Source organism: Austrofundulus limnaeus, unplaced genomic scaffold (genome assembly GCF_001266775.1).
Source record: "Austrofundulus limnaeus strain Quisiro unplaced genomic scaffold, Austrofundulus_limnaeus-1.0 Scaffold317, whole genome shotgun sequence".
Classification (NCBI taxonomy): Eukaryota; Metazoa; Chordata; class Actinopteri; order Cyprinodontiformes; family Rivulidae; genus Austrofundulus; species Austrofundulus limnaeus.
Genome location: NW_013952719.1, coordinates 157,875 through 184,903, shown reverse-complemented (window position 1 = coordinate 184,903; position 27,029 = coordinate 157,875). Strand labels below are relative to the sequence as shown.

At 38.7% G+C, this 27,029-nt stretch overlaps 1 protein-coding gene across 1 annotated transcript in view; it reads right to left on the bottom strand.

Annotated features, from left to right (window-relative positions):
• tenm1 (teneurin transmembrane protein 1) overlaps positions 1-27,029 on the bottom strand; it is a gene marked incomplete at its 5' end in the record, with an annotated part of 152,539 nt that overhangs the window by 100,984 nt on the left and 24,526 nt on the right. Inside the window, 3 exon segments of the mRNA XM_014022069.1 lie at positions 11,151-11,171; positions 11,879-12,131; positions 14,224-14,367. Coding sequence (XP_013877523.1) covers positions 11,151-11,171; positions 11,879-12,131; positions 14,224-14,367 — 418 coding nt within the window.

Here is a 27,029-nt window from a genome sequence, read left to right as displayed (position 1 = left end):
TATATATATATATATATATGTGTGTATACATGTAATATTGTTTCTTTTTTTGTTTTGTGGTTACTTTGTTTTGCAATATATGGTATGTTTGGGACTGTGTATATATGTTGTATGTATTCATTCATGTGTGTATGCGTATGTGCTGCATATAAATGTATGTTTATCTTTATAAATATTTTCTGTACTATATAATTTAGTAGGTAAACAGATTGTTGTTTAAATCTTCATGAAATTGTGATTTTGAATAAGAAAAAAGAAGAATTAATTATTATTATTTTGTAACAAGCCATGGAGAAGGGTGGGATTAAAAAAGTTTTTTACTTCTTCCCATTCCTTTTCAAATATGTTAATTTCATTATTATCATTTTTTATCATTGTTTTATTTTGTTTTCCATGTTTGAAATAAATTGTTAATAAAAAAAATTGTTAATAGTTAAGCTGTAAATGTATTATAAAGTTGATTACTTGTGGAGGTCTTTTGGCTCATATTTGAACCTCACCACGATAGTTTGTTCAGGATCTTGGTTTGCTGTGTTTCAAGATATGAACAATAGTGTTTCTTTCTATGATCCCCAGAAACAGAAAAATAGTGTTTTAGCAAAATGCCACCTATCAAGTGGGAATGCACTTTTTTAAAATGATACATAAAAAAATCCTTGTTTTGTGCCCCATCACATGAAACTGAGGATTAAGTCACAAAGTGGTATATGTAGAGATCTAAGCAGCTTTAGTGCATTGGTTGAATGATTTATTATAATAGAATTTTGTCAAATTATGATGAATCCCTTGAATGAAATGTCCAAAATATAATTCTAAAGAATTTGAAGCACTTTTCTGAGCAGTACCAACATGATTTTCATCAGAAAAAAACCTGAAATTTTTGTTTCTTCAAAGCTTTTTTTCTTTCTTTCCAGCTAGAAAATCCCATTTATTGTTTTTCTGTTTCCTCTTTCAAATGACATCAAGAAATTCTCATTGAATTAGCTAAAAAGAAGGATTTAGACAAAAATCCTAAGGGTCATCTAGATTAGCAAGACAAATCAAGCCACATCTCTGGAACTGCTCATGATATCAGAATGATCAAGTTTCAAAATGTAGCTTAAAAAGACAGGAATCTGAATATGTGCTTAGTACATTTTGACCAAATTTGACTTAATCCTCAGTTTGATATGATGGTTCACTTGTACGTTAGGACTCGGCTCTTTTTTCTTTAAATGAAAAAAGTATGCAGATGTGACATCACGCCACACAATTTCTTTTCAAACAACTGATAACACTGACGCTGTAAGGAGAAATCTATCCCTGTGTCAGGCACAGATCAAAAGCCACACGCATATCTCTATCTGAAGAGGTGGGGGAAAAAAAGCTTAATTTATGCATGTGTAATTTTTTTAACATAAGCTACAGTCTCACACAATTTCATTTGGATGTGACACCTCCAACACAACTGTATGTGCCGTATTTCATCAGTCATATTTTATGCATGCATGCTTCCCAGCGTTTCTCAATTTATATGATGTATATTTTATTTGATGTCTTTAAGAGTTATTTTTATCATCCTTCACTGGAGCATTTTCCGCAATAACATAGACAAAACAGTGACGGGAAGAAAAAAAACAAAACAAAACAAAACAAAAAAGGTACAGCAATATCACAGAGTGGGAATAACCTGAAGAAAAAGGACCAAATATGAACTCAGACAAGTGATATAACTTAGTCTGGCTGGAGCCAAATGAAAAATACAAACTTCTATATATTTTTGTTCTTCTTTTATTGCTGTTTTAAAGTTTATTGAGCAGAGCTCTCAAAAACACAATGTGTTTATAGATTTAAATTAGAGGTCTCCTTAATTGTTAAGTTAACAAAATTCTCATGCGATCTGTTGACTCTCAAAGCGTGTGTTGGAGACGACTGAGCTACAACACCAGATCTTAGCTTAATATCTGTCAAATAGAATGGTTTACAGCCATTTCTGTGATTTACAAGGTCAACTGGTTGCTGTCCTAAATTACGTTGACTACAAATATTCCCTTGTTGTGGATACACATGTACTTTGCATTTTACGAAACCTCAAAGTTTCAAAACAACCAGGGGTTGTTTAATCCTGGCCTTTCAGGGTCACTATCCCGTGTAGTGAGTAGTAGGAGAGAAACAGAAAGGGGGACAACTGTTTCTGACCTGCACTACACTTTTTAACCTGTTCAGGCACCAAGTCAAAGTAGTTCAATTTTTTTTTCAACGTTTTTAATCACTCATAGATATCTAAGTTTGACTTCATAAGATATGCAGGGAATTCTTATCTCAGGCCAAAAATACTCAAAGATGAGGAACCAGGTTTGTCTTTTATGGTAATTTATTACAAAAAATATAGCAAGAATCAATTTCATTAAATCATGAATAAAATAATAAAAATACTAAAATGACAGACAAGCAATAAGGTTTTTAAAACAGCTAAATGTGAAAATTATTATAGACTTGATGCTATTTATCTAAGTTAAGATAAGGTCTGGATGTTTAAAGCTTTATAGAAGGAGAGTATTTTTCTCAAAGGAAATATTTTATTCTATTAATTGATAAGAGACCCAAGTTAAAACCTGTAAGTTTTCAATATGTTAAATAAATGGGTGATTGACAAGTTTCTGCAGAACTTCAAAAGGGAATTCAATCATTGGTTCAGGTGTGTTGGAGCAGGGAAACATAAAGTAAAACATGCAGGATCGCTGCCCTAGAAAACCAGGATCGGACACCCCTGGTACAAATGAGATTTCACACTGTCRGCTCTCAAAGTACGAGTTGGGCAGGACTCCCAGCCATAACCACTAGGGCTGGGCAAAACTGTATTGTGTGTCCTGATTAACATTTGGCACTATTACTGTGACTAGTGATGCGGGATGATGATGTATTTTTGGACGAACTTTCAAGGTGGAATGACAGAAGTCGGCACGGAGCTAAAGCTAACACTTTCAACGTTTTCACTTGAAACATCACAACAAACYGGAGCAAAAAGAAAGCTAGAAGATGCAGATCTAGGCAAGTTTGGCTAAAACAAACTGTCCTCCCGTGAATGGTAAAAACAAATCTATTCGCTGAGAATCCAYAAACGAATCAGTCCGTCCCTTACAAACGGATCAAAGTCAGCGCAAAAAGGAAAAAAAATGTGGGGGAAACCTGGTACTGGAAGCTAGTTTGACTGAGATTCGTGGGTATGATTTTAAAACACAGGGCAACTGATTCATAGTCAAAAACATACAAGTGCAACTGTCATCTAATAATAGTCATTTTAATAGTTATTGGCTAAATGCCACAGTTAGTTGAGAAGAACTTTTTTGCCGATATCACCAAACCCTGATTATATGTCACATTATTTCTCAGTATGTGTAAAATTCAATGCGTTACAACCATTTTGTGTTTTCTAAAGTCATTYAGCTGTGGTCTACTAATCAAGTTGATTCCTACATTTAATCAGTTGGAGATGTCCATGCTGTGATTACTCACTGAAAGTTTCCTTTAAACTCATCCAGTGGTTCATATTAGAATGTCCTAACACATGCAAACACATAAAAAGGTGCTATTACACAATCACCTTCCTTTCATGCTGTTCATGTTAAAAGCTTCTTCTGTCTGTGTGAGCCTGATGCTTATTTTCCTCCTTTTTAAATTGCCCGTGAGGTGTACTGTACTCATGTAAAATCAATGCCAACACCATTGGCGTAAAGCTGCAGTCGGAGACTTGACTCACCTATGTGTGAGGACTCCAGTTCATTAAACACAAAGCCTTTGATATCAGGAGGCCATTGTGTTTAACTATTGAGACCTCAACACAATGACCACACAAAACAAGTGAAAAGGAATTTAAATTTTGCACTTTAAACACGGTGGCTAACTGGGTTCAAAGCAATTACGTAGTACTGTGAAATCCAGTGTCAGCCGGGTCTGGTCAAAGGCTTCCTGCTAATTAAACGCAAAGACATCCTGTTAAAGTGCTCTTTTTTCTCTCTCTCCTGTGGCTATTCAATAAAAAATGTCTCTCATGTGAAATTTAATATATCAAGAAAAAAATATTGTTCGGCTTCTATTTTACCAACATTTAAATTAAACTWCAGACCTTTTGTGTTATAGCTAATAGGTTCCTGAATATTTCTGTTTATTTCACAAGTCATCGACCTTTAAAGTCTAAAAAACATTTTTACCTTTTTTTCCTTTTAAATAAAATGTGTCCAGAGCCATAAAATCACTTGAAAACTCAAACAAACTTAAATGATCATTAAACAAAAATAGTGTTTGTCACATTTTGACAATAAAGGAAAGGAAAAAATAAACACGCCAGCTTTTTAAAAATTACAGTCAATTTGCTGAAAATGCTTAATGTTAATTCCTCACTTTGAAATAATAAAACAGGATTAGAGTGAATAATGAACAAAGTCCATTATGTTTTATATTCCATCATAACTTCTTTTTTCTTACTAAAAGCAGACTTTAACTAATTTTAACCTTTSTAATATTTTTGATAAATGTATAATTTATTTTGTTTGCAGGAATACATTTTTCTAAGACTCTTAAAATGGCAACGTATTATAGTTATGCAAAACTGCCTTTTGCGTAAGTTGAACAAGGTTAGTTTAATTTTGACAGATTTTTAACCAAAGATCACACTGGATGATGGATCAATGAAATGACCARCTGTCCAAATAAAATTTACCAGAGACTGTGGTGGTCTCTTTCATCCTCTGAGCTCGGGTCCTCTACCAGAGGCCTGGGAGCTTGAGGGTTCTGYGCAGTATCTTAGCTGTGCCTAGAACTGCACATTTCTGGACTGAGATGTCTGATGTTGTTCCTGGGATCTGTTTTTTAGCCACTGCTCCAGTTTGGGGGTGACTGCCCCGAGTGCCCCGATGACCACAGGCACCACTGTGGTCTTCACCTTCCAGGTCTTTTCCAGTTCCTCTCTGAGGCCCTGGTATTTCTCCAGTTTCTCATGCTCCTTTTTCCTGATGTTGTGGTCACTTGGTATTGCGACATCCACCACAACGGCTTTCCTCTGTTCTTTATCCACCACCACAATGTCCGGTTGGTTCGCCATTACCATCTTGTCTGTCTGGATCTGGAAGTCCCACAGGATCTTAGCTCGGTCATTCTCCACCACCTTTGGGGGTGTTCCCCACTTCGATCTCGGGGCTTCCAGTCCATATTCTGCACAGATGTTCCTGTACACTATGCCCGCCACTTGGTTGTGTCGTCCCATGTACGCTTTCCCTGCCAGCATCTTGCACCCTGCTGTTATGTGCTGGACTGTCTCAGGGGCCTCCTTGCACAACCTACACCTTGGGTCTTGTCTGGTGCGGTAGATCTGAGCCTCTATTGCTCTGGTGTTTAGGGCCTGTTCCTGTGCAGCTAGGATAAGTGCCTCTGTGCTGTCCTTGAGCCCAGCTTTTTCCAGCCATTGGTAGGATTTCCTGATATCAGCCACTTCAGTTATTTGTTGATGGTACATCCCATGTAGGGGCTTGTCCTCCCATGATGGTACCTCTAGCACCTCGTCTTCTGTTCCCCATTGCCTGAGACATTCGCTGAGCACATCGTCCGTTGAGGCTTTGTCCTTGATGTATTTATGGATCTTGGATGTTTCATCCTGGACAGTGGCTCTCACACTCACTAGTCCTCTGCCTCCTTCCTTACGGCTTGTGTACAGTCTCAGGGTGCTGGATTTGGGGTGGAACCCTCCATGCATGGTTAGTAGCTTCCGAGTCTTAACATCCGTGGCCTTCATCTCTTCCATTTGCCAGCTAATTATTCCGGCAGGGTATCTGATTGAAATTGAATTATTCCATGTTCTGCTGTTTCTATGCCCATACACTCACATCTACCTGTTGGATGTTTACACACTAAATGTAACTCTGTATCAGGATCAGKTTTATTGGCCAAGTATGTTGACACACACAAGGAATTTGTTTCCGGCTGTTCATGTCTCTCTAGTATTAACAAGACACAGATACTTTCCATATAATTTACACATAAYACACAATATACAGAAAGATACGYGTTATRCTTAACTATACCAGCATATATCTGTGCGGTGTGTTTTACAGYGTTATTCACAAAATGTCCTAATCGCAATCTTTGTCATAATTGTTGTTTTTTTCCCCCGACTTCCTTCAGTTTTTCTTCCAACTGTCTGTTGTATAGGAAACCACAGACAACCTTTAGTAACCTCCTCTCAAATCTGCTGCCATTCAGATTTTTCTTGGTTCTTACTAATACAGTATATATATTTTCACATTTACTAAATGCTATTTCTATAGTTCTATCTTGTTTTAGAGACAGTTTAGCAAGTGTGGTGCTAGGGGCTGGGCCACAGGGGCATTGGCCCAAGCTGAAATYTGACTGGACCCCTGAAGTGGCCCTGTCCTGTCRCTCATCTGTGCTTTGGCTGAGGGCAATGACGGTGGATGCAGTTCTATGTCTAAACACTAGTGGCACTAATGAGTCAAATAGGAAAGTCCAGCATGAATCAAGCTCACAGAAGTCTTCTCCTTTTAAGAAAATGTAAACAATCCTGCAGAAAAAGGCGTTAAACTGACAAGCGATGGCTGRATTTTCTTGCATGCTGTGTTTGAGAGTATTTTATCTATGTACAGTAAAAATGTRCGTAAAATTGGTAAAGAGAATYTACTGTGGAAGCTTTTTTAAATTACACTGAATATGTGTGACTGGTTAAATGTATATATCTTATCAAAAGTGGGGATTTGTGYGCAAGGATGTGTAACTACTACTATGAACATTGTGACCCCTTACTCAAAAAAATAAATAAATACAATCCCAGATCTGCCACTGCTGTTTAGCTAGACAATCTGCCACATCACTTCCCTCCATAACTATGAGCAGGTACCCACATAAAACTAACTATTATTTGAGATTGTGTAAATCTAAATATACTTTCATATATTTCATACACAGATTCTGGGCAGCTTTCAGATGAGAAAGCCAAAATAGGCATTTAATAGTATGAATCTGAACATATGAGCACTCTTTCTATTCTATTTTGCTCTACTCACTGCAACACCATCAGAATAGCTAACATCTCCACTCTTTATAAACAATCAGTTGTTCTTTGCGTCATAATTATGCTTAGCTCAGGAATAACAGAGGCAAATCCTATTTTCTCTCTCTCGATTGGTGGTTTCCCCTCAGTTCAAATCCTGCTCCTCGTCTGGTCACGCCCACTCACACCTGCACCATGTCTCGTTTAGCTCAGCTGTTCCTCATCTCCTCGTCAGCGTTGTTAACCTTTAACCCTGTCCAGTCTTGGTGTCTGCTCCCTTTGCCTCTCTCAGTTTAAGCTTGTTCTGCTTCCATGTCAGCMTGTTGCTTAATGAGCTGTAGTTATTTTTTCGTATAAGGTCAAATCCCTTTCATTTCGAGACATAAAAAGCCATATATGGCCTCAGAGCCATAGACACCTGGTTTATTTGGACAGTTTCACTCCTGCAAACTCTTGCTGTTAAAGAGAGAAAAAAAAGCATCCCTTTGATATTGGCCTCAACCTCTCCACAGCCCTGGAAAAACAAAAACAGAACCACAGACAGAGGTGCTGTCAGTCATCTACTCCATTAAGTGCATAACTGTTTACAAAGTTCAGCCCTGAACTGCACATACATAATTTAAACTGGACCCTCTGAGACTTATTCACAGAGTTTCAGAGTGTGCCACTGCTCAGCACAGCATATGATGTTGGTTAGGGCCTCTTGAAGYGACCAAAAGCATAGCACACTGCTGACAATCACTTCAACCAACACTTTCCCCAATTAGATTCTTGCATTTCTGAGCCAGGTTCATGCATCCAGTGGAAGAAAAAAAACGAACAACAACAATCACTTCCAGTCTCACTCTGACTTGCCATGGTTAAAATGACAAAACAATGATCAGAGTTGACCGACAAAGTGATCCGCTGCTGCCACTCCCGGCTGAATCAAGGGTTTCGGCTCAGTTAACATAGCTGAGGACTTTCTCAACTTTTAGCTTTACTCCTCAATCAAACTCATGAAGGGGAAGAATGTACAGTGTTTTTAGCAGTTCCCGTTTTGTTCCTCTTCAAAGAGCACCTTGTTTTGAAGCCCACTTTTTGGCTGATAGGCATGCTGGGTGGAATTCACAGTGAAAAGCTTTGAAAGCTGAATATGGCTAAATTATTGATGCATTTGGCTTARGAGAACAATAGAACAGAGAGGGGGAAAAAAGGAAAGCACTGACATATTGCTAACGTAAAAAGCTGCTGCGGAGGGGAAAAAACGGAAGCAGGAACTAAAAGAGAAACCTCCAGGGAAAGGAAGAAAGAGAATCCAAAGTGCCTTAAGAAGAATCCAGTTCATACAGCGAAAAATCTGTGATTCTACACGTTCTATTTAAATGTACAGCAACGCAAAAACCTGACTGACTTAAACCCCCCACATAGAACATTACACACTTAATAAAATCCAATTAGTTCCGAATCAACTTGAAATTGAATAAATGTAAACATTTAGAACTAATGTTGAAAGATAGAGTTAAAATATTATTTTAGCTCAATATAAAAATGTAAAATGGACTGGCATAACCATTTTTGTCTTGGCTATTGTTGATTAGCTATAAAAGTTAATCAGTTTTAATCATTATTTTCTGAAAGTTCCATCGAAATCACGCAGTAGCTCATGAGATGTTTTGCTAATTGTTAACGGCAAAGTTTTAGTGTGGCAGCACGACGGCTCAGTGGTTAGCACAGACACCCCACAGCAAGAAGGTCCTGGGTTCGATCCCTGGTTTGGACCTGGGGTCTTTCTGTGTGGAGTTTGCATGTTCTTCTCGTGCTTGAGTGGGTTTCCTCCGGGTACTCCCCCAACATCACGGGTACACCCCCAAAAACATGTACAATAGGTTGCCTTCAGGCCCAGGCCTCCCCTGAAAAAGAGATCTGAGATCTCGATGGGACTTGCCTGTTTAAATAACGGTAAATAAATAAATTTAATAAATTTAAACAAAGATCTGTTGACTGGGTGTCAGTATGCCCCAACTACTTCCACACCAAATTGTAGCTCTGTATCTATAGTTGTGTTTCCATTTCAAATGTTAAACTTTGTCGATATTATGTTAATGTCGAAAAAAATAACTGTTTTGCAAGTGCAGTGTTTCCATTAAGTAAAAAAAAAAAAACACTATTAAAGTCAAGCGTGAATACGCTTGTTCTCGCTATAAGTCATTACAAACATGGCAGCAATGGATGTAAACACATAGCATTTTGCTACCACAACACTAGCACTCATCAGCCATCAGAGGAGACATCGGTGTCTTAACGAGGCTTTCGAGTGACTAGCCCCTTATATTTGGGAGTGGCTACATATGCTGCATTTTTGGGAAAATGTAGTCGGATAGTTTAATACTTTCTTTTACTACTTCGGTGATTTCACCACTACTTTTACTTCCTGTTGTCTTCTTCTTCGTCGTTTTTTCCGCCAGTAGAAACAGCCAGTTCTTGATCACATGACTCCCGTGATGCAAAAAAAGTGTTTCCATTGCAGTTTTGCAAAATACATCATTTTCGATATGGCCAAAAAAAACACCTCTTCCTAGCGCAAAAACATTTCGTCAAAAAACATATTTTTTTCCCAAAATTGACGTGTTTYCATTGAGCAAATTCGTTTTTGAAATTCTAATTTGTGCATTTTCATGGTCAATGGAAACGCAGCTACTAAAACTGATGGGATTCTAATTATTACAGTGATTTTTTAAGATTAGTTGTCTGTGGCAGCCACTTTGAATCAGCCTGAATCCAAAACTTTATTAGTTGCATATACACATAATATGTTTGCAGGTTTCATTAAAGTTTGTTTTGCAGATCATGAGATGTTTTGCTAACAGACGCCCCACCCCCCGCAACGCCCACCCACAAACCAACCCGGACAAAACAAAGTGAAAGTAGGGGATGGATCTATATTTTTAACAAGTTTATTTTAATTTATTTTAGCTTTTTTGGGGAAGTTTTGCTTCAGCCTTTTTTTATTTGTCTGACTGGTTGATTTGCAAGAAATATTTGTTTCATGAAATTATGGAAATTATATTTGTCCAAATCCTCGACTGTACTCGTCCTTTTGAAGTACTTTGACAATTAATGCCCTACTATCTGCTGCTGTATTTTTCAGTTCAACAAAAAAGAAAGCCAGCTCTTTAAACTTTTTTATTCTGCTTGGTGTCATTCTAGCTGCAGTAGATGAATCGGTTTGTAGTTTGCTTAAATCAAGACTACCGGTAATCTTGATTTTCTCAATTTTAAGCCACATCTGAGCCTTTCTATTTATCTCCTGGCAACTATAGCAGAACCCTGCTGTGGACGTTGGGAATCGATGTCTTAAGCTTACTAGAAGGAAAATTATACTTCGGATTGCCTGTTTATATTCCCACAGACATGTGTGTAGACATACAGTAAGTGCACGCTGTCCGACAAACATGCAGTTATCATATTTGCGTGACCTGAAACTTAAGCAGGGTAGAGACTATCTTAAAAAGACCTCTGTGTTTTGAAATGGGATCTGTCGAATACACAAGCAGCCAGAAGCACACAAACATGCACAATTGCCTCTATAAAACCCAAGATAGTGGTGCCCTTGCAGACAGAAACATACACACACACACACACACAGACAAAAACCCTATAACATCTGTCTAATCTTCTGTCAAACACGGTGCACGAAGCTCATAGCACCACCAAGCTTGAGACCAGGGATGATGGTGAAGCCATTTCCAACCTCGTGCTTTTATTTCGGCTCAGAAAGCGRGTGAACCGATGCATTCTCCAAACAGACTTTTAGTAATCCTCTAAAAAAATTGAAATCCTTGACATTTTGGCTGATTTCCRGTGTACAAATTTAATATCGCCTGGTGGAATTTTAAATGAGGATTTGATGGATCTGACTGCAGAAGGGAGAATGTGTGCACAGTCTCTGGCTGCGGTGTGTAGAGTATTTGTCAGGAAGTCGGGTCAATGCAATTTACAGCAAACAAACCCAGTGAAAAAGCTGTGAGGCGTTTTCCAACAAGTCCTGCTTTTGCCTCTTGATACAGACTTCAGTGTGTTTGTGTGATTGTACGTTTATATAAAGATGTTGTTAATGAGGAGTTCTCACCTGTGTCGGGTGTCCCGGTTCCTGATAATAAGCCATTAATGGGTGTTTGAAGAGAAGAAAAGAGAAGGTAACAAAAATTATTTATGACGCTAACAAGAACTGTTCAAAATTTCATACAAATAGGTCAATTTTCTTCTCATAAAATGGGATTAGGTTTGATTTAGATGGCTGTATTGTTTCACATTAAATATTAACCTAAACAGGAAGCTTTTGGCATCTCTTCCCCGGGAGGACGGGGAGGGGGAAGTATCAAATAGAGACACAGTGAAACCAGAAATATTAGTCAGAGGTAYGATAATGACAGCAAATGAGAGAGTAAAGTTACATAAGGAGAACACTCCACAGGACAAATGACTGTGCAATCCCATCGAGATTCCACGCTTGAGAAAATACAGAAATGGAGAATGTAGTGCCTGCAGCGCAGTAGGCGATATCATCATAATCCACAGAAAAAAGTGTCTTTGTTTCACAGAAAAGCTGCTCTCACATCCTAAAGAGGTAGATTAAGGCCTGTGATGTGTGAACCTCACAGGCTCTGCCTTTGCATAAAGACAAACTTGAGAGCATTGCACTGAGATCAAACAGATCACAGCTGCAGATGATGCTGAGCACAGCTAATGCAGCACYAACCAACATCAGCCTGGCTAATTGCATAAAAAACATGTTTCCAAATATCTCGTCATGCAACAAAAGCACAAATGTTTTACAAAGTAATCCAATGAGCTCACTTCAGTTCCAGTATGGTCCTGGTGTATCCATCAGGGTGGACCCTGCGGACGAAGTTAAAATCGCCAACGTACAGAGATCCATCAGGGCCGCTGGCCAGCGCCACGGGAGCGAACAGCATCATGTCCCGAGCCGCACCACTGCAGCTTGGGCCGCAGGGAACACTGCGATAGAAACCGTTCCCCATAACTGTGCTGATGACAGGGGGCTGCTGGGACAGGAAGATGTTTTCTCCRTTCCCTTTATGAAGGATTCCTGGGAAACAAGAAACACAATAAATCTTTAAAAGCCCCAAGAACATGTTGTCTGAGTCAGTATATACCCAGGAGGTAATAAAATCCCTCTTTTTTTTCTTTTTTGAACCTAACCTTAAGTATTTTGGTTGTATTTGGTGACATGTTTTACTTTTGTGCTGCCGGAGTTTGTCATACGTTGTTTAGGTGAGAATAAAAACGTGGAATCAGCTCTTTCTTTTTGACATTAAGATCAATGAGGTCATGCACATTTGAGCCACTTTTACATAGTCTCGACTCAGCCCTACTCAAGTTGGCTCATCATGGGATCGGCATCATTACTTGGCTGMAGTTCCAAATGAGCTGAATGGTACTGAAGATTGGACATCAGAAGACTGTAGGCCAGAGAGTGACATCACTCATGAGAGGATCTATTGTGTATATTTAGATAGCACTTTTTTAGCCAACAAGGCTTCTCAAAGCACCTTACAACAAAATCTGTCTTTCATAACTCACACACACCATCATACAGCACTCTTCCACACTTCTATAAAAGCTAAGCTGAATAAATCGTTTGATAGAGTCTAATGAGGGCTTTTGGTCCCATTCATACACTGATAGGGCAAACATTGGAGACTGTTGCTGTGTCCAAATTTAGGTCCTGCATTCTTCAAAGGCCAAATCACAGTGATGTCCCGAAGGCTGTCCATATTTGAAGACTCCTYCAATTGAAGCTCACAAATGTGTCCCCCTTTTCCCCCAATTAGAGGTACAGGTTTGGTGTATCTTTTACAGCCCACCATGTCCCGAGATGCATTGCGTGCTGACCAGGAGATTCATTTTTTGTAATGCCAGACAAAGCAAGAGACAGAGCAAGAATAGTTTTAAATAAAAATCTGGTGGTACAAAAATTGAAAGTTTAAAGCAGTTGTGGTGTTAGGTTTTATCATTTGAATAGACATGTTTTTAAATATTCTCATCAGAAATCATGTTCCTTAGTTTTTCATTTATTGCCTCCAAGGTATTTTTGTTAATTTATATTAATAATATTAATATATAAACATTTWGCTAATTTCAGTCTACTTTAGATCTTCATTGCTTCTGTTTAGTGCCATCACAGTTGCTACGCTACTGGACATACATCGAGGTAGAGGCAGGTATAAAGCAGAAGGCTGGACTGTCCAAATTCACAGCCACTTTCTTCCAGTTTTCACGGTTGACAAAGGACCTGGCTCACGATGACCACGTTTGACTTGGCCAAGTCCTTCCATGGATGGAATCCCTGAATTTGGACACAGTGAGGGAATCAGCGTCTTGCCCAGGGACACTTGGACATGTGASCTCAAAGATTATTCAAACCACCAAGCCACAGCCATTTCCAGAGCCAGAAAAATAAAAATGTATTGCCCCAACCTGGCAATCTCCTCTACTTCCTATTACTCCTTGTTGCATCTCTGTTATCTTCCTGTTCTTGAGAGGTGCCCGACTCTTTGTGTCTCCTAAATGAATCGCCTCCTCTTCAGTTGGACAGCTTTATAGTGTCCTTTCCACACAATTTGATAAAGTTCATTGGTGAATGAAACATCCTAATCTTTGTCAGCTCGGTCTGAGTTTGAAGAGTTCCTGAGGGGAGGATCTAGTTCCTCAGTGTGTTGTTCAAACCATTTATCATCAATGTCAACAAAAACAAGCACCATAAAATCCTCCATGTAGCAGCATATTTGTAATGCCCAGAAGAAACCATCCATCCATCCATCCATCCATCCATCCATCCATCCATCCATCCATCCATCCATCCATCCAATTTAAAGTGCTGTTTTGCTGTTCTTCTCTTCAGGGATTACCATAGCATTACTGTTTTACTCCAAATGCCATTCCTGATGCAATCTGGGCTCAAACCTGCTGCTCAGGATTACAAGACCACAGAAGTGACCACAGAACCACCAAGCAACCATGACCTCCATAATGGAAATTGCTAAAATATACAGATGTATACATGTACTTAAAAATGTAATAATTTTGTGCTTTTTGAAAAAGGTCAGCTTCTCCAAAACAAATTAAATATAATCAAAAGTAAATCTAATWAATTTTTTTGTGTTGAGTGTTGTCCTCACCGCTACGTATGTTAAGGGCGTGGTGTTTGTCCAGGGACCATCCTCCAAGGCTGGAGGGAACGAGCTCAAACCCCTGCATCAGAGCGGTCCTCCTTTCCCAGTGGATGATGCCGGGACACGACTCGTACTCGTAACCCACTGACACTGAAACAAGAAGACACACACGAACACACACGGGGAGCGTCATTCTTCTGCATAACTCCAAGAAAGTAACACGGTCCTGCTGATTGACTGGTTTAAAAAGGAATTAAAGGAAAAATTACCACAGGAAGTTGCTTTAAAAACAAACAAAAAAACAACCTTTTAAAGCTTTTTCCTAYGACTCTCCAAAGCATACTGTACAGAGTGCAACAGATGAAAGAAGCACAGCAAAGACCTCATCAGTGTGTGTTTTTGAGACAGATCAGTGAGAAGTGGAAGCGTAATCAGGAGGAGTCCATCTTCATGAAGGAGCCCTAGAATTAGCTGCTTGGCCTCTTCAGTCTAATGATACACTGCGTAGCTTCTCACTACCACTAACAAATACCCACGGCTTCTTGCTTTCTTTCTTTTCTTTTTTGACTTGGCAGGAGTCACTGTGTTTCAACTGTAATTTACCACTCGAAATACGTTGTAAAGCAACAGGAGACAAATCTGTAGGAGATGTGTGGACTCGAATACACACAAGATTTGTGCCACTGTGACACAGTGGAGTCTAAACTGTTGGACATGTGGGCTTAAATCAGCTGGTGGAAAGTACTTGCAGGCCACAAAAATTTTAATATGAATTTATATAATTTCAATTTTTTTTTTCATTTTAAACTCTCAACAACATAAATATTATTTTAGTGAAAGGACAAATGTGTACTTTTTTTGGTGAAAAATGTTACATTGTAGAACACATGTATTCTGTCCAGCCTACCAAAAGGGACCTGCCCCCTCAAAACATATACATTTTTTTTTAGTTTTTATATAAAATGGTAAACTTTCAATTTATGATTCACTATAACAAAATAAACTCATTTAAAAGGTTAAGTATGATAATACTTCTCATGCCCCTGAGCTTTTGGTTAAAGTAACTGTAGCCCRTTGAGCAGTTTAGTTAAATAGCCCTGTATTAATATCTCAAAATAAACTGCTTTAAAGCCAGCAYCAACCATAAACTACATCTCCCATAATGCAGGTGGATTATGGGAATTCCCAGTTGGAAAGTGGGAGAGTTTAGAATTTAAGACTTACCACAATTCAAGTGTGAGTAAAACTCTCTTACTTTTACTTTTAATAGTAAGTTAGTCGTACATGTAGTACTTTTTAATGTTTATAAGAAGATGTGTTTCTATGCAGGAAATACCWGGTAGGACTCAGTTATTGTTTGTTAGCAGTGCTCAGCCATGCACAGCGATAATATGAGCAACGTTAAAATTTCTGTTAAGTCGAAGTTAAACGTTAAAAATATTGGTTACCTATAACTGGCCCTTTGAGGGCTACAATAACTCTCATGTGACCCTCAGAGAAGATTTATTTTACACCCCTGTTGTAGAACAAAAAGCCTCAAACAAAAAAAGAAAACCCAATAAATTCTTCTAATATGTTGGGCCTACTTTTTTCTTTTCTTTTTCCTAAAAAGTAGATTTTAATCCATTCTTGGAAGCAAAAGTGTGGTATGAGTCACTTTTCTTCAAAAACAGACAATAAAAACAATGTGACAATTTCTCTGGTTTGCAGTTAGAATCTCACCTGAAAGATTTTTTTCCTGTTATAAAAATGAGATGAAAGCGCTGAACAAAGTGTACTGCATAAAACTGATTAATAGAAGAATAGGTTTGAAAGAGACAGAAGTAAAATTGATTGATTTGAATGTAAATTATGCCCACTCAATAGTCTCTTATTGAAGTCCAATTTCCTTTTTTATTATTGATTAAATCAACATTTGTTTATCTTAATTTTTTTTTGCTACATTTAGCGGGGATTTTGATTGGTAACAAAAAAGTCTACTATTTTAGTAAAAGTCAGTAAAGGTTTTAAAGGGATCCCCGATTAGTTGTAACATTAGACTTCATTTAATAAACATATATTTTAACTGTGAAACAAAGACTGTAAAAATACTGTAGGCTGTTTAGTTTTTATCATTTTTAAACTAAAAGTTTAAAAATAAATTACATGGAGGGGGCCATTTTATCTACATGCAAAGTATTCTGGGTAAATGATGATGTCAACTAGGTCATCGGTGCGAGCCTGTTAGCTTCAGCGTTAGCCCAGATGCTATCACCATTTATATGTATTATTAGCTCAGCGCTACGCATTCTCCTCTCATCACTGAGGTCCTCCATCCACATGACAGAGAGGGGAACACAAAAATGACTGTCTGCAGCTGAAAATATAGATGGAGGACTTCAGTTTAGCTTGTTTGTCGCGCTAGCACCGAGCTAATACATATAGGCAATATAGCGTCAGTGCTAGCACAAAGGCTAACAGGCTAAGCTGAGGTTCTTCTTCCATGAAGCAGCTCTGTTGTCCTCCATCCATATTTTCAGTTCCAGGCTGAGTCATTTCTACCTTCTCCTCACTGTCAACGCTCTCTGGTTTCATTTAAAAGTGCCAATCATCAGATATTGTTCAAGATTAACCTTCAGGATCGATATAGCTCGCTCACACCGAGGACCTATCCATGTCATCATTTACCCAGAATGCTTTGCATCTAAATAAAATGGCTCCGTCCGTGTTAAAATATATATTTTTAAAATTTACRAAACTAAACAGACTACAGTATTTTTACAATCTTTATTTTACAGTTAGAATAAATGTTTATCAAATAAAGTCTAATGTTACAACTAATCAGGGATCCCTTTAATCCATTTTGTATTGTACTAAACATCACACATTAAAAATGTTTAATGCGATTTTCCATTAATAATAATAATAAAACAAACAAAACCATCACTCTTCAAATTTGCAAAAGGTGTTCACCTGCATGGCTCTCAGGCCAAAATTATACAGGATTATACCATTCCTAAACTTACAGCTTCATAAAATCACTGAGGGCTGCCCTTGTTTTCAACATGTGACCTGGTACTAAAACCTTGCTAACAAAAGCTAAAATATATTACCAGTAGCTCCTTAAAAAGGGTTATTTTTGAACTCGTGCTTAGTCAAAACCTTTAGTAACTTATCAGCCGTGACCATTTTTTGTTAAATGTAGAAGTTTGTCAACATTTATAGACATTATTGTGTTGAGAACGGATAAGAGATTTTACATTATATTAGTTGTGTTTTGTACATTTTTATAAAGGAACTTGACAGATAAAATGAGTTTAAATGAGTCCTTAATCTTTTCAGTTGAGAAATAAACACTTTGATCTTATCACACGCCTGAAGCTTGTACAGGTTCAGCTTATTTAAGGTTTCTTTTATTGATCCGTCCTACAACAACAAAGATTTCACTTAAAGTACTACAGAATYTGCTTAATCGGTAGAAGTACATCCAATGATTATTCCCTGACTGTTCTATTAAAAACTGTTCAGTGGGTTAGGAGATATTTTGCTAACARGCAATTGAACACATGCACACACATACAGATGCAAGCAATTCCGTGATCTCCTAAACTCACCAAAATCATTAAACCCCCAGTGGATCTGATGACCACAATGATCTATTTAACCAATAACMAAGTGCTGCAGGCACCACCATCTACTGAGAAGTGAGACAAACATSTTCATTCAAACTCAGTAACATTTGAAAATGTTATCACTTAATGAATAAGGATTTAAAATGATCCAGTCCAGTGAGTGAGCTTACTGTAAACTTCATTTTCTGTCATCCAGCTTTGGTAATGGTTTTCGTTAGGTAGAAATTCTACTTAGTTTAAAAAATATTTGTCAAAAACTTTCTGGGAATGAACATGAAAGTTTAAAGCACAGATAGTTCAGTGGCTTATTCTCTTTGTATAAAGAAGCAGCCAGGGAATCGACATTATTTAAATTTACTAATTATTGTTGCTCCCATATAGTAAAAACAGCTTTTAGAAAAAACTGGTTTGATAACTGAGTTGATGATTTTGTGCTTTTTCATGGAAGCGTGATTATAGCTGTTTTAATAAAACATCTAATCACTCTTGTGTTCTGCAGGTGGAGCAGTTTTATTATTGCTCACAGTGGTGAGAGGTGACTGATCATCGTTTCGATCCTATCCATCTGTTAAAATATCTCATTAATGGACAGATTTTGACGAAACTGAAAATAACTGTTGGATGTGCAGCTACAGCTTATTCARTTTTAGAGTCAACCCTGTTCAAGATGGCCACCACAGCTTATCAACMCTGGAAAGCACAAAAATGGTCATTACTCAGTCAGGTTTGCAGATACTGGGCTAAGGTTTGGTCTGATAGTAGCTGAGTCATCTCCAACWCATACTCAGGTTGCTWACAGGTTGGGTGAGATCTTTATTTAAATCTTTGGCATGGAAAGCAGTGGGTAACATGCATTCCTTCAAGGAACACTAGTTTCACTTGCACCAATTTTAAAATTCATTGAATACGTTACGTAAAATTTTCTAGATGAATAATGTCGTCTAATTATCTCCTGAAGCAGGCAAGTTCTTGCATTTAGTGTGAAATCCCAATTACATGGAGATCTGTGAGGTTGTGTTCGACAATAAACCATCTGGCCYATCAGGTTAGCTGTCCAGCATGCTGCTTTGATGCTTCTGATGGGTGTCCGACTGTCTAACTCATCAAACCATTTTAGTGACCCTTAATGTTTAATGGATGGAGGCCTTGTCATTCTGGAAGAGATGAATCCCACCAGGATAGAAATGTTTCRTCATCTGAAGCAACTCTTCCCACAGAGCAGAGTGCTGAAACCCACGGGTCTGGAGCTCTTTGAACTTTGAGTAAAAACAACATGGAAACAATTTGTTATTGATTTTCATAACATTAACAAAAAAGGCCTGTGTCAGCAATTTTCCTGTTAATTTTTTCAGTAAATTTTTGAARGATAACAGTGTTTCCCTTATGAACTTGGCAGGGTGCTTGTTGGAAGTGGTTGGGTGCATTTTGATAGGCAGGGCTTTTGGTTCTGTTAAAAGGGTGGGACGCCCTCTACAGATTGGGGAARCACTGCAAAAAGGGACACATGCTATTTAGATCAGTGGTTCCCAAACTTTTCAGCTTTTTCAGTAGTAAAGACCTGTGCCTCCAACTATTTTTGGATGATAAACATTTGTATCAGGTCAACTAAACATGGGCATAGTAACAATATTTTTTATACTACATTTATCCATTTTAAATACAGTAACCTCTCTCCTTTGTAACAACTAAGGCAAACGTAATTAATTCAGAAAATCTTTTCAGGACCCCACCTTGATGGTTCGGGACCCCACTTTGGGTCCCGACCCCAACTTTGGGAAACACTGATTTAGATCATGTTCATAGTCTGTTAAGGGCTCGACACACGGGCAGCGACAAACTACAGCGATTAACGTCTGTCATCTCAGTCAGGGTGAAACCCGACACACGGGACGCGATAGCGATCGCAGCGTTTTGAATCRCGCTCTCAGATCGCTTGTCTTCACAAAATTTGATTGGTTCTTGACTCTGAAGGGGGGTGTGCATTACGGACGTGTAAACTAAACAAATCTTGCGATGCTAATGATATTGAAAAACAAACACACATCAAGATACAATTTTATGACGAAAAACTGACCATAAACTTCACCCTGGTGCCAATAAATTCCCACAAAGCTTTTTAGTAATCATTGGTGAAAGTGTTAGCTAACGACAGTGTGTAGCATACTCTCCTCTCATTGGTCAGTCAATGAAACCCTCGCTGATTGGTTGTACGCTAAGCGACAGCGACAAAAGTTCAACATTTTTCAACTTTCACATGTCGCGTCGCAAGCTAGCGTGTGGACGTCTACGTGTACGAGCGCGAAATTTCACATGCACTATTTTCGCCGGTCGCTTGGCTGGAGGAGGGCAAGCGATTGTCGCCTCACCGCACAGGCTCCATAGGAAATGAATGGAGAGAGAGCGACGTCGCCTCCCGTGTGTCGAGCCCTTTAGCCCATTAGCCACGTTTAGCCTCACAATGTTATCCTCTCAAACCCACCAAATGCCCACATTTTTCCATATATTTAAAGCAAGCAGAATAGAAAAAAAAGGTTTGTAAACAAACTACAAGACATTTAAATTAAGAGGTTTTCCAAAATACAGCAAGTCAATTTAATATTAAGATTTAGGAGTATAATGAAAGGGAGGTCTCTTCATAAGAAATAAAATAATTTAAAGTCACGAGCAAGTTTTCAACAAACTGGCTCAATATTTACACTTGTTTGAACTATTCCAAATGAGATGTCCAAAAAAAATAAATAAATAAAACTCTCATGGCCTAATTCAGTGCTTCAGTTTGATCAAAGGGGTTATAAACTATAAACTATTATTCCTCTTTCTGTTGTTCTAACATGTTTTATTTTTTATACATTTTTATTATTATTATAAATTCATTAATTATATATTTATATGAAATCAAGTTATTTTATTTTGAGTTTGCTGTGCTGGCGTCACCACCTTCATTGTCCAGAAAAGAGCCCTCAATTGTCCTGTAAGGGGCCTGCAAACCACCAGTTGATGATCAGTTTAAGTAGATTTTGTGGCTTTGGAGACATTTTTGTTTATTGTTTAAATGGCAGAAGAGGCGTCTTTAATTGGTGAGGTTGCAGCTCTCTGCCACAGAGGAAGACGACAAAACAAAGCAGCCTGAAATAAAATATCCTCAATTTGTTCATTATTTTTCTTTTCAGTTGTCATCATGTCATCACCTTTTGTCAAAAATAATGGGTTACTTCATCACACATTCGTCTAAGAGATGGTTTGAATATTTTATAGGCTTTTTTTAAAGATTGATGCAGAATGTAGGTGCCATAAATGGTTACCTTAATCACATGTTAACAAAAGCTGTTGAAGTCTGCCGAAATAAACATAATAATGATTTGCTTCAGTGCGCCCGAAAGCTTGACACATCCGACACAAGAAGCTGTAAAGGAGCAGCTGTCGCTGTCAGTCACTGTTGGCACTGATCTCTCTTAACTTGCCTCAATGTAGAGCCACAAGTTTGTGAAGTGATGGGAGCTCGAGGGAAAACCGGGAAGCAAAGTCAGCATAAAGACCAGTGGAGACGTTGGAATACATAAGTGGAGCTGCTCAGATTATGCRCGAGATTCTCTTACACCGAGTGAAACTCTCTGCAGACACATAGCGCCAACTTAAATCTCCACTCGGAGCATGCAATCGATAGGGTGATTGGTGAGAGAAAAATAATGGGTCCTCTGGAACATGGTGGATTTTTCAGGGCGAAAAATAGAAACCTCATACTTCTTAGGGAAGGGAAAAAAAGTTCTCAGTCCAGGAAATATCTTTAAAGGTTGTTCAAAAGGTCCATTTGTTTCAATTCCATGTGTCTCAAGCTGAGCTCTGTTTTTTTTTTCTGAATGGCAGAAACAGAAGTGAAAGGTAAAAGTACTTTTAGTGCTGCCTAACTAAACAGGTTCTACAAAAAAAATATTCATGTTGTTAACCACTTTTCACTCCAGGGTTTAGACTAACCCCTGTGGTTCCGCTCCGCTACACTGCACAGTTCGCACCTGTTCATTTGCACCACATTTTATACAGCATCCGTTCCGCTCAGGTCTGGTCCGGTGCAAAACACAGGAGGTCCGAGAAGCGTGTGTAGGAAATACGAGATCACAAAATAATTCCAGTGATAAAGTCAGAGCAAAAATAACTAATTTTGTGGAAGATAGACTCCAAACACAGTTTTACACTGTATTACTGTCACCTTTTTGAAAGTTCTGATTTCAAAATAAAATACATGTCTTTTGTTTGTCAGCATCTCCTGCATATTCTGATCAAATCGAATCGAATCTACCTGCGGAGCCAGTGTAAATRCTCTCATTGATTATAATGGCTGCGTATTTGCTGCGGAGGTCGGACCGGAGTGGAGCAGAACCGCATCTAGTGTAAACTAGTGGTAAGACCATGTTTTGTTGATGGCAGTTGGATCCATTTTCCTCAAAACCTAAAAACAAAACGTCATGAATGACTATGAGCTACAACAACACCAAATTTGAGCACAACGGCTGTAAAATTCACCAAGGTAGAGACATTTATGATCAATTAGCTGTAGCTGCCATTTTCAATTGGGTTGACTCAAGTTATTCAGTTGTGAAAAATTCATCCAGTTTTTATGAGAATCTGATGTCTGTGAATCATTTGATCTCGTCTTTTGTCAAATCTAAATGGGAAGAGGAATTGGGGATCACACTTACTGATTTTCACTGAGAAGAAAGTCCATGAAGTGCCCTTCTGATGCAAGATGCTTTGATTCATTTCAAAACTACATTGTTTATGCTTTTCTAAGACAAGTTACATAAAGTGTATACTGAGGTCTCTCCCTTTGTGGGAAGGGTCTTCTAGCTGAAGTTGTCTTTTTTGTACCAAAGTTCAAAAATATTGGACCGATATCTTTGAATTAACATCTAATATGTTTCATGCTCCCATTAACAATTATTCTTGGTGTTGAACAGTGCGAAACATAATTTTTTTTATGTCCCTTTCTTGTTACAAAGAAACTTATTGGAAAAGGAGATGTTTTTAAATCCGTTTTTCCCCATTTCAATCATTCAGTTGTGGTCTATATAAAGTGAAACTGCAATGCTTTGGTCTGAATTCCTCCTTATTGTAACTCCATAAGCCCATCTTTTACCCCTTTTTTCGGAGGTGTGTCTCAGATCAACCTGTTTTGACGCTGTCTCTTTAAATCCAAGTCATTTAGTGGTTCATGAGCTATTTTGCTAACAAAAGCGAGAACGTTTAATAACACAAATCCTGACATTCAGTCAGTGCTCCAGGTAAATTTTGGAGACCAGTCTCAGCTACTGCCGCACCATTTTTTAGCTCAACATTAGAAAAACTGACAGTTGTAAACATTTCTATGTTTGACAAGATTGCGTTGCTGTGGCAGCCATCTTGAATCGAGCTGATCCGTTGTACTTGTCCATCTAATGATTACAGTAGCTTCTAAAAGTAAATTAAAATCTGTTTAGTGATTGATTACATTTATTTTAACAGTATAAAAAAACCATGAAGACACAAACCATATCAAATGCCCTAAATTGTTACWGACTGTGCCATTTTTGACCCTGAAAGTCACATTGCATCATCCTTGAAACAAATTAATCTTTGGGAAAACTGAACAGAAAATAACATTGTCCTGTTTAAAATAAAACACAATCAAACTGACTTCATTTAAGCAACAAGACTTGTCGAGGACAAAACGGGCAAAGCAATCTCAAAGGGAAAGAGGTTTTTTTTTTTTAAAAAAAAAAAGCTCCACAACCTAATATCAGTGTAGCTATATTACAAGAAAAGAAACAGCACACGAAGACACACTCTCACAAACAATCCGCRTGCACACCCTAGTCCATAAACGCACATTCAATATCTCACAGGTGAAAGCTTTCATTCTCCGCTGCCGGAGCCTCGGGCGATGTGTTCACCCCAGCAAACAGAGCATGATCTCCTTCTGTCTCTCTCTTTCTCTGGCAATCGGCGAGCGCACGGGTGTGTACGTACACATGCGGCTTGTTTGGCGTACACGTGTTTGTGTCTGCGCGGCCACGATCCGGTGTGTCGCTGTGCCAACAAAGCACGGGGAAGTATATCAGGAGAAAACACGGGTTAGAGAGGAGAAAACAATGGAGGCCAGAGGAAAACAGGGGCGAGGCAACACGGGAGATCAGACGGAAAGGAGGAAATAACAAAGCATGGGGGGTGGCAGGTAAGGGAGTTCAGGACGGGGAGGGAAAGCTGGAAGGGTGGTGGGTTCAAGGAAGGGGTGGCAGGAGAGAAGAGGACGGGGTAAAGAGGGCGAAGTGGCTTAGCAAAGCAGGGAGAATAATAGTCATAATAATAATACAGAAAGGACCGTTTGAGTTGTGAGAAGGTGAGAGATCAGCGAGAGGTGGAGCAGATGAAACRCAGCTCCAACAGATAAGAAAAAAAAGGAGGCTGGATCGTGGGGGGATGTTGTGGGGGCGATAGAAAGATGCAATCTCTGTAGAGAGACCCTACACTCGAGTGGTCAAAGCTTCCACTAAACCTGATGTCAGTGCTTATAGAAAGCTCTCTCCTGCAGCCGCAGCTGTTTGTCTACAAGCTCCGCAGACATGCAGACACAGATAATGGAAAAACTGCTCCGCAAATAACAAAACTGTACTGGAACCTGCTGATGTTTTGGAGAATATAGGATGGGAATTTCAATTATGTTTCAAGAAAATATTACAATGTAGGGGTATGAAATGGTTATTTTTTATGATTAATAATAAAACAATTTCTGTGCATTCCATTCTAAAATACTGAATTCAATCAGGAGAACCTGAGTTTACATGAGACTGGTGTGTGGAGTTTATYCCCCCCACTGAGTTCTGTTTCCCCACCTGCAGATTTCCTGCCACCAGTCTGCAATTCCTTTTGAGAAAGAAGGTAAATTCAGTTCATTCAGCTGTAGGAACTGGAGAACTGTGTGATTTTGTTTTCTTACTGAACAAACAGTTTTTACCATAGTTGTCCAGACATCAGGTCGAGTTTCCCATCAAACAAAGTGGAACAAAAAAGCTCTTTTGTTCAAACACCATTGCCTGCAACAACTAAAGCTAAGTGGGGGGAAAAGGCTACATTCACACTGCAGGTCTTAATGCTCAATTCTGATTTTTTGGCATGAATGTTCACATTAAATGTGACCTCTATCTGACTTGCTACATTTTTTTACTCTGTCAACATTAAATGGAACTCACCACCATTCGTCTGTATTTACTTTGTCCTTTACTTATGTAATGATGATAATCTCACACGATGCCTACAAACTAAGTACTAAGGTGATACGAAATAAAAAAACTAACATATCTGAGGGTAGCCTGGCCCTTGCCTTCCTACACAGTTYTGCTCTATTCTAGGTTCCCTTCACTGCTTTATCTGGGATTTCTCCTGTAGACATTTGTTTCACCGGTCGAATTTCTACCAGGCCAATCAGAGATCTGATGCCAAGTTCACACCGAACGTGTTTTGAGCTGTAGGAGCAGCCATTTTACATGCAAAGTCTTTGGTGGACGCACCTCAGGTCCGTTTAGCGCAGCGGACAAGGAAAGCGGAAGGTGCAGCAGAGCATCTTCCGTGCATGCGGTGCGGCGAAAGCAGCTGATACTCGAGTTCAAAAATCTGATCTTTCGCCGCTCGATGCGTCTTGACAACCAATCAGAGAGAATCATTTTTCCACGTGACGGTTTCCTGAATGTTGCCCACAAACTGACAGACAGGAGCTCTTCAGCTGAAATCGACCATGTGTAGTTGATGTTCTGGCTAGAGATATCAGCACCAATGTGGGTCAGCAGCTCCTTAAACTGACCGCGGTGTTAAACTGGGTTCGGGACAAAAAAATTGTCCGTCAGCACGCAGCTCCTGGAGTGGYGAATCTCACCAAACAAACCGCCTCTAAATCATCTGGTGAATTAATTATCTGGTGAGCGCAACATTTGCTTGCTCTTTAGTAAATAAAACAAAGCTGTTTTCTTCATTTTATCTTTATTTCATCCGCCGAAGACAGACCGGAAAAAAAACTCTCCTCCCTCTTCAGACGCTCGTCTAGTCTCTGTCTTGATCTGAACGTAGCGTGTCCAAGTGGAGGCGTTGGGCGTGTTTTTTGCTGCTCAAAAKGCGTTTGGTGTGAATGTAGCATGAAGGAGGAGTTGTGAACRACAATTTTGTGTGCTGTTTTAGTCTGYCTGTAGTTTAGCAACGGCAGCAGGGGAAGTGGTTGAAGCCAGTAAGTTCGTGTTGACAAGGCTTCCAAATTAAACTAAATTTGTCTCACAAAGCCTACAGCACTCTTTTACATCCATCTCATTGGGGATGGTTGTTTACAGTGCACACAATTTCTGGTTAGCTTCTTAACTTAGTTTCCTTCATGGCTGAGCTGGCGCACTACATATGTCACAACCAAACATTAGTGATTGGGTAAATTGGATCCAATTGCTTTAAACTTCAACAGAGTCCACGCCTCCAGCAAGAACTCACTTCTCAATAGCCGAGGTTCCTCTGAATGAAGCAAAGCAAAGAACAAGGGGCTGTTTTTTTTACCATGCTTATCTAAGGGAGGTGCAGATTTAAAATTACTTCATCAGGTTCATCCCAATATAATATAACTGTTTCATGATTTAGACTTATTCATTTGGTTGTATATTTTTTGGTCAAAATAAAGCCTTAAAGTTTTTTTTTTTTACATACCACAAGTCTTAAACTGGAAACATGGTAACTGATAAAACAAATGCTGCAAATGAACCTCTGTTAATTCTGCTAAGCAGATAACTTTGTGTGTCTTTATGTTTCACCAGTTCAATGAGCAGATAAAAGTAGCTGTAAGGGTGTAGCTAATCTGTGGGCATAGTTTCATTTTGTTATCCTTTCTAAATAAAACTGTCTCCATTCTCTAAAATYTTTTATGCTGATATTCATGTTTTATTTCATGCTCCCATAAACAGATTTCATATTCATTATAAATCACCCTGCCACTGCAGATAAGATCTTTGGTGCCAGTTTCTCAGGAGAAGAGATTTTAGAGTCTCCCATCTTTTCGTCCCACCCTCTCACTACTGAACAGGTCTCATCCTGCTGGACCTGGGAACAATGGGCCTCCTGCAAGAACATGTTCGTATTCTTATCCTAAATTTCTCTTACTTTTGTTCGTACAAAGGGTTCGTACGAACATGTCACGTCAGATTC